This window comes from Rhyacophila brunnea, unplaced genomic scaffold (genome assembly GCF_057557595.1).
Source record: "Rhyacophila brunnea isolate RB1 unplaced genomic scaffold, BYU_Rbru_1.0 scaffold_7, whole genome shotgun sequence".
NCBI lineage: Eukaryota > Metazoa > Arthropoda > Insecta > Trichoptera > Rhyacophilidae > Rhyacophila > Rhyacophila brunnea.
Window position 1 is genome coordinate 35,731,214 of NW_028233339.1, and position 15,147 is coordinate 35,746,360.

The 15,147-nt window shown below is 29.9% G+C and overlaps 1 protein-coding gene and 1 long non-coding RNA gene across 11 annotated transcripts in view; both read left to right on the forward strand.

The window, feature by feature from the left end:
* Positions 1–1,781: 1,781 nt before the first annotated feature.
* On the forward strand, positions 1,782–3,451 carry LOC147064783 (uncharacterized). The gene is made up of 3 exons (XR_015071883.1): positions 1,782–1,846; positions 2,239–2,430; positions 2,846–3,451. It is a non-coding gene; the product is annotated as an uncharacterized LOC147064783 (long non-coding RNA).
* A 10,870-nt stretch (positions 3,452–14,321) lies between these two features.
* Rbp6 (RNA-binding protein 6) overlaps positions 14,322–15,147 on the forward strand; it is a 1,006,046-nt gene continuing 1,005,220 nt past the window's right edge. For all 10 annotated transcript variants that reach the window (XR_015071926.1, XR_015071928.1, XR_015071929.1 and 7 more), the window contains exon 1: positions 14,322–14,400. Coding sequence is in view for 5 of the 10 variants with exons in the window: in XM_085958080.1 (XP_085814206.1) it covers positions 14,366–14,400 (35 nt within the window). In the remaining 5 variants the exon portion in view is untranslated. The remainder of the gene's footprint in view (positions 14,401–15,147) is intronic.

A 15,147-nucleotide genomic window follows, 5' to 3' on the forward strand; every position in this document is an offset into this window, starting at 1 on the left:
ATTAAGCACTTTATTCACGTACTTGTTATATAAAAATAAAAATATTTTAGTTTTCTTAGTCAGCACAGTAAGATGGCTCAGATTAATTTTCAATTAATCCTAGAAAATTAAGGATAACATCTAATTTATTCTGCTATATCCCACCGGAATATACCTATTGCAATTTACAAAATTGAACGTATTTTGTACCCGACACCAGCTTCTGGTATACTAATATCCAGGAGTTAGCTACACTTTTACTTGTAAGACTGTAACAAACATTTTACCTGCCGAGACTAAGCTGAGCCAATTCCAAGAAGGCAGACTTTAAGTACAAAACTGTACCATTATATAGTACATGGCGAAACATTCGACAGCTTTACCTCACCCGCTACCTGTACGGATTATTGGAATTTAACTTTCGGATCTTTACCTTCAGAATTTAGAATAATATTTTTAATAAAAACCATTTATCGCCAGACGTTATGATTCTTCAATTCGCTCTACACAGCATTCTCATAATACGTAGATGAAGGCTCGTGGTTTCAAAAAATAACGTAGGTATGATCTTTTGCCGTTCACAATGTAGAAAAGATAGTTGCAATAGAAACGTAGAAACCTAATCATTTACACGATATTAGGAATATTGTGGAATCGATGTGATTATCAAACGATAGGGTTTAGATTTTGGTTGCCAATTTACGATAGAAAAATTGCATTATAAGAAACCGATGATTACTACACTAATACCTATAAGTTTTTCCACAATTTTATTATCATTATTTTTTTATTTGACGAAATAAAAACAAAAGTTTATACAATTAACCTTATACGTCAATTATTGAACATTTGTTTTATAATTTTCGGTCCAATAATAAGTAAAATAAAATTAACTTAAATTTTAAATGCGACAGTGATAAACGCACCGTAAATACGTTCTCGTCATCCTTATATAAAGCACATTCTTTGGTTATAGCATCAGTATACGACGAAATATTAAGATATAATTTGAAAATACTTCTGAGAAATATATAACCACTAGAAAAAATCTTTTTGAAAAAATACCACATCCTTCCTAGAATTCAAACCTGCGTCCCTCGGAAATGACGCCCATGTGCATTGACCACTTTGTTATAAATATCTTATTTAATTGCCACAAATTTAATTAATTGTTGCACTTTCTAAATTGCGTTACTAATTATTGGCAATCGGCTTTTATTTTTTAAATTAATAATTAATACCTTAATTAATAACCGGTATCAGGAATAGGATACTCTATTTTTTTTGTTGCAACGTACTTACACTTGCTTATAATTTAATGAACTATTTTTGTATTCAATGGATAATTCACAAGACTTAAGGGCACACATGCTTACCTAGAGTTTCTGTTTTTTCATTTAAAGTTGAACTATGACATTGAATACTAGGTATGATTTTTAAAGTGAAAGTGATATTATGTTACATCTCTTTTACGCATGCTAATATGATTAAAAAGTTATTCTTTCTCTTTCTGTCACATTCGAATTTGATTACCGAAGTTTAAACATTTACTATGCGTATTAGCTGACGTGCTTCGTCGTTTACAAATTATAACATAAATTTAAAAAATATATGTATTTATAATATTAAATATATTTTATAATGTACACAGATTTTTTTAACAACTATATTATATATACTTTTATTTATTTGTCGCATATTTAAAATGTTCTTGCTATATTAAAATCTTTTTTTTAGCCGGCCAAATAAATCCGTATTTTTGGCCATAGACTAATATAAAAATCTCTCTGCTGTCAAATATTATGTTTGCAAATTGCAAGGTACCTAAAACAATTGTGTTTTATATCAGGAATAAGAAACACTATCTGTAAGTACAATATTATGTTATTTATTACTATCGTAGTATTCTGTGTGTTTTGCATATATTATTCAAGTGTTTATTTATTGTTTTCTTAGTCTATACATACTTTCAATGTTTCATAATTCCGACGTAATACAATCCTTTTTTTGAGGTTAGTTACATTCATTCCAGAATTATATAAAACCTGTGATTTCATATATATTTGTTTGATATAATCTAAGGCGTTCTAGTTGTTATTAAACATGTTACCTACCTGATTACTTTATTTTAGTTAATCAATCTTTTTTGATGCTTTGTATTATCACTAATCCGTTTTAATTACCACTCTTCAAACAGTCGCCAACTATAAAAGATTAAAAATCACACTATTAACAGTTCCTATGTTATGTTTTTTGCAGATGGAGAAAATGTCTACCGAGATCTTTGCTTGTCGACGGTTTCATATGAATAAGATGGAATGAAATAAATCTTTTAATTAATAATGAAATAAATCCGACTTTCGGCATACGTTTCGAACATGGCGTAATTTATGACGTCGACCATAAAGCATATACACCCATTTTATAGATTTAATAGTACAATTACACAAGGTAAATATAAAGTGACTAATGTTTAAAAAATAAAACAATTTTATAAAAACATTTTTGCACTAAATTTATTATCGATAATGATATAAAAGTTGCTATTTTGATTCGTCATATAAAATATAATATAATTGTGCATATCAGTTACTTGTATCATATTAGGTATGTCATTTGGTAGAGCTTACTCTCCAAGTCTTGTCTTTTTCAGCCTCAATATCACTTTGATATTAGAAAAATTGTCTTTCCAACACCAATGAAAGGTGCATGTATCTATACACACACATTTCAAAGGCTTTAAGTTTTCTAGATGCTGTATATTACTTCTTCTCTTCGGCTATATCCGCATCTTAGTTGCAGCATATGGATACAATGCGGCGCCTCCAAGAATGTCTGTCACTCTAGTTTTTTTGCATCGTTCCAGGTCATACTAGCAGCCCGTAACTCCGCCAGATATGCTATATAGATAGTATTTAGCGGCCATCCAGGACGCCGGAATCCGGTTGGCTTGAAGAACAGGCAAACCAGATTGGGATTCTCTTCAGGCACTCGCAGCACGTGGCCGGGCCAGGTACAAAGTTGCGTATTCACTCTCAGCGTGATGGGAGGCTATTTGGTGCGTTCTTTTATCTCCCGTTACTTCTAAAATTACCGCACACCCAGTATCCGTCGTAAACATCTGTTCTCGAAGCTCAGTATACGGTTGCTCGGAGCCTTTGTAAGGTGCCATGACATAAAAACTAGTAAGATATTTAAAATAGCTGCTAGAATGAATACATTGTTGAAAGGAAATGAAAACTGATAATATGATATATCAATTAATTTGTCCATCTGAAGTTGTAGATATCAGTTAATAATTATGTGTTATACCAGTAATTAAATGCTGACTTCAAATGAAAATTGACAATTAAATATTGAAATAATATATTACCAGTTTTGATTTTTTTAAGTACTATACTATATCCATGGTTCATATTACAATGTCATAGTAAAACTTAGAAGAATAAAATATGTCGTAAGACGAAATCAATCTTGGGGTTTTAATATAAGTTAAATAAATAGTACACGGCTAATTTGTTATTACTTTGAATACATGCCATGTCTTTACATCAATAAAAAACAGAAAAACAATTTAATAATGTATAAATATTTGTATAAGACTTAACAACGGCTGACATCTAGTTAGACACGATGACCTCCATTTAATTTCCTCTTATTTTAAAATTCACCAAGATATATCCTAATAAGTAGGTAAGTATATTACATTTGTACATATAATAAGTAAATCAAGTACTTAACATAAATAATTATACTGTAAAATTAAATTACAATTGAAGCAGTATATATGGACCCCACAGAGTAATTAACAATATAATAATTTATATAATTATATCGGGTATATACTATATTGACACATTTTAATGAAGTCTATTTTTCTTGGTACCTACGTTCAATGATAAATGTTGTTTTATATTGTAACATAAACAATGGTAATAGGCATTGATCTTTCTGATTTTTAAACTGTGATATCTATTTTATATATCTATTGATTTCTATGTGTATTATTGATACATTATTTATTTCAAATACAATAATTTCAAAACTAACAGTAAATAATATATAGAAAGCGTCATGTTGTTTAGTTGGAAAATCTACTAGGAAATTCCATCCAATCCAAATCCAATTTTTACCAGGTGGGTACTTGTAGGTCAGTTATTTTTGGAATAAAATGAATCCCTTAAAAAATATGAAATAAGAATAGAATGATAAATATTTGTCAAAATTTACCAAATCAACATGTTTAACGTGGATATTTTCACACTAAAATGATAAATATTGTTAAGAAAATATACACAAACAGTTCATTCAGAAGTTATGACGTTTAAAAAATCCCGCGAGTTAACTCGTGCGTGGCACTGATCAGTTATGAGGTGATATCAGTTATAATCATTTATGAGGAATGGTTATAAGCCATTGGCACAACCAATTTGGTTTTTGACCTTGAGAACAAAATGTACTTTTTACACGGAACCAAACCCTACGGCTGCAGAGACGAATGCTTATACAAAATATGGCACAGTGGAATCGCCAGCAAGATCTGTAGGTATCATTATTTAGATGTAAGTATACATATTATTTTGAATTTCATAAAATTACACTCGTTCTGGGTGTCTCGTAACAGTAAACTATATTAGTAAATTAGATATATCTTGATGAACTATAAAATAGTGATGTAATATAGACTTGTTGAAAATATAAGCATAATAAAATTTAAAATAAAAATTTAGAAATTCAGCCTTTCTGGTTCTCTAATATTCATAGATCTACTGGTTCTGGGATCTACTATTTCTGGCAGTAGACAATTCATATAAAAGTGATATATCTTTTTTTCAATCTTTTCAATCCAAAATGTCTCGTCTTTTTTGATTAATTCTATTTTAACAGGAAAATTATGTCCCGTCCAAACTCCAAATAAACAGACATCTTTCTTAGTAATATGAAGCTGCCCCTGAATCTGGAAGTACCAATCGTGATTTTTATCTATTACCATATTCCTGTCTTTATCTACTTTCCAAAATTTCATTTTTTTCTGTACAATAGCTTCATCTGCACTTATTCCAGCAGCTGAGAAAGGACATTTTATTTCAATAATTGTATCATCATCGCTGATGCCATCTGGCGTTGCACCGATAAAATCATACACATCATCGATAAACAATCAACATCTCTCAATCTTAATTCGTTCTTGTACACTAAGCTGTTGTAAAGCTATTGATTCATTTTCTTTACCATATTTTACCGCTTTCACGTTGGCTAATGATTGGCTATATAATAAACGTTTTACCAAAGGCCCAAATTTTGTATTTTCTCGCCGCTTACACACCTTTCCAAAAACAGAGGCAGTAAGAAGGTTTTGTCGCCTTTCTAGCCATTCTGCACATTCAGATTGTAATACAGTGCGTCTTTCTATATCCCTCCTCTCACAGTTTGTCAGTTTGAGTTTTTTCAAAAAAGTTTCTTTTAACAATTGATATTGATTTTTGTCCATATCAGGTTTTTGGCAACTCTCTCCATAATCTGGATTAGATAAAGGAACAGAATGTATTGGTTTTCGCCAAGATTTTCCTATTTTTTTTTTTATTTATTTTCAACCTTCTTGATTCTAAGCGATTTATAAAGGCTTTTGGGCTATTTTTATAAACTTGTTTTTGAATTGTGCAATGTAACTTATTTGTATTAAATGCGATTACCGCCGCTGCACATCGTCCCATGTACGATTGTCTTTGAGAGTAGTTAATTCTCTTGCCGCCTACAAATTTTGCAATCATGTTATTAAAAGATTCTGAAATATTAGTAGAAAAATTATAAATTAAACTTTTTGAATTTAGCACCAAACGAGAATTATATATCATTAATTGAGAAAATAGACTGTATTCTTTTAATGCTGGTACATAATTTACATCAAGCATGTCCTCTGTATTTGGTTCATTTGTACAAAAATATGGTAGACAAGAAGTATGGTCTCCAAAAACATGGTGCGGTCCATTAATTAAATCTTTTTTCAAAGCGATAACCTTTTCTTCGAAAGTACTATCTTGTAGTTTTCTATACTTGATTGCACCTATGACGGCTTTCCGCAGACGTCTTTTTCTTGACGCAATGATTTTTCTTACATTCAAGGGATATCTTGTGTATTTGGTTAATGCCTCTATTTTGCCACAATAATTTCTAATTAAATGGTTTTTACATTCAACTTTCTCGACAGTGTACATGTGTATTAATAGATTCTTTAAAGCCTTCTAATATTTCTGTAGATTCCATTCCAGCTGACGGACCGGTGTAATTTAAAAAGCATTTATGTTGTTGAGCAGGGATATTTTTATTTTTAGCTTTGGCGCACAAATCGCAATATTTATTTTTCACTGACATGTACAAAATCTTTCCGGTTCTTTGACCAATGATCGTGGCAGCGCCAGATGCTGCGGAATAATTGCATCTGTATGAACGTTTCGACCAACAGCCGTCTGCAACAACTGATATCATGGGAATACCAGAAGAATCGACGTCACCATTTTCGATTGCAAGTTGTCGCTCTTCTTTCGCAGCGTTTTCCATACTCTTATTTTTGGTTTCTTCAAACCACTCGTACACCTTCTGTTGACTCTTTCTGTATGTTCTTGCTGTAATCGATGGTACGTCAATTGCTGAACACATTTCTTCCAGATTTGAAAATCCACTGCCGATACTGATTATACTGGATACAAATGCGTCACACAGATTCATTTTGTTTTTGTTCATTTCAGTGGTATATAATTTTAATTTTTTACCACAAAGTTTACATTGGATAAAAAATGTACTACTAAAGTTATCCCGATTTTCCCCAAAAATTTCTAAATGTGATAAATTACAATTAAATGGAGAATCATGGTGGCTAATTAATTGAAGTTGTTGGAAAAAATATGAAAAGTCTATAATTCTACGGCCTTCTACACGGAATTTAGGGCTTGAATCTTCAATTTCATTTTCTATAATAAATTCTTCGTGTTCGTGTTCAAATGTGGGATGAAATTCTGGTTCAGGTAGTATGCTTTGAGGATTTACATGCTCAGGCATAGTCTTCGGCAATATATCAATACTATAATACATTCAAAAATATTAGTTTAGTAGATAGTTAACAGAAAACAAAATGTATAGCTGCTATTAATTATTGTACCAGATTATAATTTTTGTCACAGACACACTAATTTCGAATAAGACATGCCACAAACATAATATAAGTACAAATGATCATTATACTTAATTGTGTGTATTAATAAGTAATACGCAAAACTTCCTTTTGCAAGATAAATAAATATTGTGAACCAAAATTTTCTGTGAAATGTGGTTTTTTCAACTATGTATAATTATGGCAAATTATAAAATAATAATTTCAAACCTTTGTGTTTTTAATGTATTAATATTTCCATCTTTTCTCCTACGTCTTTTTTTGGAACTTCCAGCCATCGGATAGTGAGTTCGTGGCATTTTTTGTAAGTACAATCGATATAAATAATTGTGATAATATTGTTAGGTACCTATGTCAAAAACCGAGGATGAAAATTTCGCATTCCCGCTGAAATAAATGACGTTCATAGTATTGCCAGGCTAAACTTTCAAAATTAAAGTTAATTTAAAAGAAAAAAATATTTCATTGGAAAATATTATGTAAGTACAGGCATCCATTATTATGTTATTATTTGATGAAAGTATTCTTTAAAATCATCTGTATTATTATAATCTCGCAAATTCATAATTTAGTAAAAGTTAAATTTTCTGTAATATAAATATCAGTAGGTACCTAACCTAGGTAGATTCATAATTTGGCTAAGTAAACAATATAGATATTTTTACTTCGCGATGTGTTTGGGGTGTTCTAAATTATGTAAGTATGTTTAATAACAAATGTGAAATTCGTAAAACCTCATGTGTATTATTTATTAAATAAAAATAGTAAAACTAATAGTAGATACAAATGGTGAAAAACTTCATTCACTTATTTACTAAAATATCAATCCAATAATATTTTAGTAGATATGGCAATACTGGACGACCCGATATATTTCACTGAAATAAAATAAAATCTATCACAATTTATAAAATACATACCTACTACAATCATAATTATTTTGAATGTAGAGGGAAATAGTTGTAGAAAGGGACAGAAAACTAATTGCTATGTTGCAATATTAGGCAAAATAGATTGCAACAGTGTTAAAAATTAGAATGTATGATTTAGTATGACATTACGTAGAATTTACGCAAATACAAATTTCTTCAGATTTTTTTTGCTTTCCGATCCTTCTGTCAAAATGATTTTACGTTTGCTATAATACGCTTGAATATCCGTTTATTTAACCTATTTTTGTGCTCAATTTGTAGCATTTAGTGTTACAAACAAATTTGTGTACAATACTAGTGTGTTGGCGTATTTTTTTGGACATATAAAGTGAAAATAATACGAGCTATAAATACTAGACATCATGCGCCAGTTCGTAGGCGATTCTAATGGAAGATTAGCTTGTCGAAAATTTCACGGAAATTGTCGTTTAAAATATTTCACTATTTAGTATTATAAATTTATAATTAACAAGATGTTTCATCATTTATTCAATGATTAATGATAACCCTTCTGATACGTAGCTTTAGATTATTTGGAATGTCTATAATTATAGCATATTTTAATAACAAAATGTCTAGTCGATTCCGTTAGATTTAGAGGGAACAGAAACTGCAAATATTATAATTATACTGAATATATTTTACTACATTATGTTTGATAACATTAAAGCTATCTATAATAAACGTTTTGACATAATATTTAGTGGAAAAAACGGTTATCAACACAGTCTATTAATGTCACAAAAATATGGCTTCGTTATCAATTATTACATTTCAAGGTTCCAAAGAATATTATTTTACGTCATAAAAATACTTTATGCAGTTATCAAATGTTTCACATAAATATTTGCCGATGAATAAGCTTCATAATTATATAAATAGTTTTTCTATAAATCTTACGTAAGATTCAGGCTTAACCTCCGAAAATACCAGAAAATAGCTGACATGGAACACCTTCCCCCTTGTGAATTAATTATCGGATAAAAACTAGTTTAGTAAGATATAAGGTTCTGTTATTGAGATTAAATTTATAATTGATTGGACCATGATTCCGACGTTGTTGGATTAGAAAATGGTTTGAAATCCGTTTAACAATAATTAACAAGTACTTATGCTAAAAATATAAATATGGACTTGAAAAATATAGGAGAGACTCACTATAAATGGAAAAGATGATTAGGTACTTGAGTAATCTGAAAATGATAATAATAGTGCGGCGACTGGAAAACTATACGGCAGAAAAGATATTATTTTTCACTTCCGGGGAATTTTTAATTTGATCAAACCACTAGAGACGTGCGATGGAATGGATGAAATTCTCACACATAATAATAATTTTAGAGATTTTTTCCTAGACTTTTTTATACACTGGTTTGCATTTGATTTTGAACATTTGAAACTAAATAGTTAGGTACCTATAATATAACAGAAGTTAAATTGTTATTTTCGCTCATGCGTGTATTATAATAATGTGCACACACGGTAGATGATATAATTATAATCATATATTTCAAGGAATAAAACGATTCATAAATCAACTATTTTCACAGTTTATTCCAGATACAACAAACATTATTAAAAAAAATCAAACACTTTATTATGTACATTGTATTATGTACATTACATTTTATTTTTCTTATTTTTTCCACAAGTTGTAATTTAACACAATAACGCCTTTTTCTTAACGTACATTTTCAATTACTCACATCAACGATAGAAATATTATTTAGGACAAATAAAATACAATTTACATATTTCTAAAGTACGATGATACTATATTTGAGGCCAATGACGCGGGCACGGTGGGCAAGGCGTGGTTGGGAATAGTCTGCGAGCTTTTCTCATATGGACACAACGGTAGAAGGATACTAAATATGAGCTTTCCATCAATTATTATTACTCACAATTTTACTATAATAATAAGAATCAACATGGAGCTTTATATATTGATACAATGCCGCAGTGGCGTAGAACCTCTACGGTAGATGCTACGGTAGATTTTTAGACCCTCAACAATAAAATCCAATTTGAAATTTACCTAAATCCATACATTCATATGATATAAATCACAAAACACATCACATCCAATAACCAGATTACTGAGAAAGGCGGAGAGTCTTGGTCGCTCAGAAGATAACTGAAATTCAAGGTGGCTATAATTTTCATCTATGAGAAAACGTATAGGAAGATTTTGCAAAAAGCTTTCATGTATTTATTTATATTCTTTCAGTACTCTACACTCAATTTGTGAGAAATAATTAATTTTTCTAGATTTTGGTATAAGTTAATAACTTTATAACTACCTAATACTTTCCTCCAAACCAATCCGCCTGCATCACACTCGACTAAATTTTCCATACTCCTCTCTTCCGTGGGTGCTTTTTATTAAATCAAGTCTCAAAAACTCAGTCAAATCACACTTCCAGTGCATGGCGAAGACATGGGCATCTGCTCCTGAAACATTCCTCGGCGAAAACAACTGCTGATACTTCACATCCAAACGTAGGGACTCGTAATACGCTTGATTAACCTAAAAAATAAAATATTCTATTTAATTTACATATAATATGTAAAAACAGTACTATTAAGAATTTGTTAATTAAAAATAATTCACTCTTTGGTGAAACATTGAAGAAGAAAATACTATTTTTATTTGAACTATATACGCAATATTGATTCTGTCGTCTCAGGTTTTTGCCCCGTCAAGAATCCACAGATAGGTAGGTGCCTTGGAGGAAATCGAATATGTCGAGTTTAATCTAAAACCACGTCTGTATGTATTACGTGCGCTAGCTCACACCACTCTACAGTCGTACACTACGCGAGAAAACACGACAATTTTAAAGATACTCACTTATGACATGTGATTTATTATAACTATCATAATTTATTGCTGTAAAAAAATGGGATGAACTGAATAAATGAAATAAAACATTTTGATTCAAGGATTTTTTCTTCAATATTGTCTGTATGAATATAATTTATATTACGTATAAATATTACATGTCAATTATCAAATATTGATAGTATTATATTTGATGAGATAGCTCTTAGAAACGAACTGGTATGGAGCGTGTTTAAACACAATACGTGAACAGTATCTTCAACAGCGACCCCTTTGGATGGATTCATTAATATATTTTGGTAGCTATACGTTGCAGCAAAGAACTAGGAACTGATAATAGTGGACGGAAGGAGGCCTTCATCCAGCGATGCCTCGACCCCGGCTGATGATGATATTACGTAAATTTATTTGAAATTCATTAATTATAACTATTTATCGTGGAGGAATTAAAATAATAAACGACTAGGGATAAATATTACTCATGGATAAACATACTGCATCAGTAGTTAAAAAAAATTATTGGGATAGTTGTAAAAAGCATATAAAATAAAATAAGTTATTAATACTGTCATTGTAGAGCAATGAAATGAATTACTCCGCAAGGTCGAATTCGTACGTATTTTTTTATACAACATACAATCGAAGGTCTCTTAATTATTGAGTAAATGACTAATAACTACTTAAAAGACATCCATAAAATTCACACTTCAGAGGTACATAATAGAGATTTATTTTCTTTTTTAACACTAAAACAGGTCAAGTGGCCCAATAACGATTGTGTAGTGAAACAGTTGTGTATTTAGTAATATAAGAGAAACAATGACAAACACCTAGTCTTTGAGAGAATCACATAAATATATTGTGACCTCGCCAAACCTCACCAAAGACCAGCGCCTTAGGCACTGGTCTACGAGGACCGATTTCTAGGATTCTATATAGTAAGTAATTTAACATACTCTCACGGATCTACTGTGAAAATATTATAAATGAAGTTGAATAAAAATGGACAATACAAGAAAATTATAGTAATAGTGGGCAATGAGTTGAAAGTGTAGAAAAATTGAGACCAATATTCTTTTGTTTGTTGAATATTATAGATTAAAAAATTTCTGTCTACCAAAAGAAATATTAATTAGTAAGGTAATTATTCAATGCACCAGTTTACTGGGGTACAGCTAAAAGGTAGTGAATGTAATATGAGAAAATGATTTAAACACTTGTCAGGCATTATATTTTTATATGATTAATATGTATTGAATAAAGTTATTGATTGCTCTCACTATTTTTTTTTAAATATTCCCACATAAATAAGCTGCAGATAGCTAGATTTTTTACGTTACGTATTATTACCATCTAATATTTTCGAAGAGAAGTAAATTCTTTCTTCGTCGGACGGGAATATCCCCATTAAAATAATATACGCTTCCGTTCTTAAGGATAAAAAAGGAAAGTCTACTTTCAGGGATAAAATAAGTCTCATGGCGATCGTCGCTTATATATTCACCTTATAAAGTGTTCGCGAAAAGCTTTGCAATCGAAGTGAACATACTATAGTAAGAATATATATATATATGCAGAATCGCCTCGAAACATATAGCATTAAAAAGTAAAAAAGTAATTTTTTAAGATTTTTTTTTTTGATTATTCGTGTTAATTATATACTTACTTCACTCTTTCATACTCTAGCCTCGGAGCATAGCTTTATGATCTCGTAATAACACGTCTTATTTATAATATTTAGACTGAGCATGGGAATCAGAAATTTAATTTCTTAAACCATAGATGTCTCTCTATCTGGACAACGTAGCTACTTCCTTTGACATTATACTTACATCATCACCTAACCCGATGGCATTTCTTTTTGCAGTATGGAGACAAAATAAAAGAATGCTTCTCATGTAGGTACGTAGGTGAGAGACATCCTTTGATGACAAGCTTTTCCAATATCGAGAAATATTTGTGGACATACACATAAGCTTTATAATGCAAAGCTTTCTCTATCAACATCACATTTCAATATGGAGATTTTTTTTCTGTAAAATTTTTGAAGAGTCCATATTTTAACAACATAATAATATAATATTTTGTTGGTAGTATGCATGGTGCTGAGGTTTATTCATATCTTGGTAAAGCCTTCGTATATAATGATTTATAACTAACTACATAAACAAAAGAAATGCAAAATATGAAAAAAATTAAAATAATTAAGTAACAAGGTACATTAATACACTCCAGTGCCTGCCAATGAATAATTTTACAAATATATTGATTATTTGACCTAAACTAGTTAGTATCTAACCTCGTAAATAAGTTAGATTTGTTGATGTTCACAAAAACAGTATTATTTGATTGCACTATATCACTTAAAGTAAACAAAATCATCGATAATAAAATTACTGAGTTGAAAAAAAAATATTTAATGCAAGATGCTAATATTTTATATAATATAATATGTACAATTTTCTTTATAGCATGATTACTACTTTAGTATTTGCAGAATATGGATAAAGTTTGTCGAATAATTTCATGGAATCATGATTCTGTTAATTTGTATTATTTATTTTCTAAAAGCTTTTCAGTTTGTGAAATTTGAATGTTTGTATTGTATAGTTTATTTTGATACTATCTCGCGACTCAAAGTTTTATTCTGTTTTGTTGAATTGCATACAAAACTCCTTTATTTCTAATTACGGAGATGGTTTCTGTCTCTAGACTATTTGTGTTTCTAACGAGAAATTAAATTTATGCTCAAGGAACTTTCGCGTCGTACACAAAATTTCACTAGCAACGTCTTACAGAATCAAAATAATTACCCTGCTCATTCGAGAACAACAAATTGAAATACATATTATAATAATATATGTATGTACTGAATATTAAAATGAAAAAGATCTGCCATGTATATACTATGCTTAGTATATTATTAGATCTCGTCTATCGCTGTGAATAAAATACTTAATACATTGGACGCTAAAGACGCGCCCAGCGCGTAACGATTAAGGTGGCCATTCGATATAATTAGTATGGTATTTAAATGTGGTAATTTATTTGTATAGTATTAACAATAATAAGTCACAATCGAAATAATGGTCATCAACTAAATCACTATTTTCTTGAATTCATTGCAAATAATATTATTTTGTTATAAAATATAATGCAACCCAGAAAATAATGGAGAATAAATAAATGACAATATTACAAATAATGTGAGTACTAGAGTTGTCTAAATTCTAGATATAGAAGTGATTTTATTTTGCATTATTGAGGGTACGAAAAATTTTATATTAACAAACTATTTTTTTTATTCAACGAATAATTCACAAGATTTAAGAATGTAATATTCTTAGTATTGAACTGTTCAATTATATTAACATTTTTTTCTTATTTTTTACAGAGAGTCTACGCGACTACTTCAACAAATTCGGCGACATCACAGAGGTCATGGTTATGAAAGATCCGACGACACGGCGGTCGAGGTAAGTTTTGATAACAATAAACCTTACGTATCTGTTAAATTGAAAAAAATACCTGCTTAAAACAAAAGGTATACAGATTAATGTTACAACTATATCAATATATTTGTGGTATTTATACAGTAAAAGTCCTACAACGGGACTCGGCAATAGAACATGATCGAATTTTAAATAAGTTATTAATGTTCTCTTAACACCTGTTAATATCAATGACTTAAACGTTTTATAATTATTAACAAAAACATTGCAGTTAAATTAATATGACATGCGTATAGGTAATTTTTTCCCCATAATTTTAGATGCAATATCAGTTACTAAAAATAGTATTGGAAAATAAGAGATACACTAGAATATTATTTAAAAAGAATATATTTAAATAAAATAATGTCCTTTACGTAATGCAAAGTATTTTGATCAAAATGAGTATTGTATTTTTAATAAATTATTTAAAATAAAATTTATTAAACGAATGTAACAACGCTATAAGGCACCTAGTTTTTTTGTTTTTTGAATTATTAATAACCATGTCCTTTGCTTTTTCGTACAAGGTGTTTTTTAGAAATTTTGAACAATCACAAACACACAGGCTTTGAGAAAAACACATAAATATTGTGTCCACACCGGGAATCGAACCCAGAACTCTCGGGTGGAAGGCCAACGCCTTACGCACTGCACCACGAGAGCCGCAGGCATCTAGTATTATAGACTACGTTAGGTATGATGCCGTAAATTAATGTATATTAAATGCTA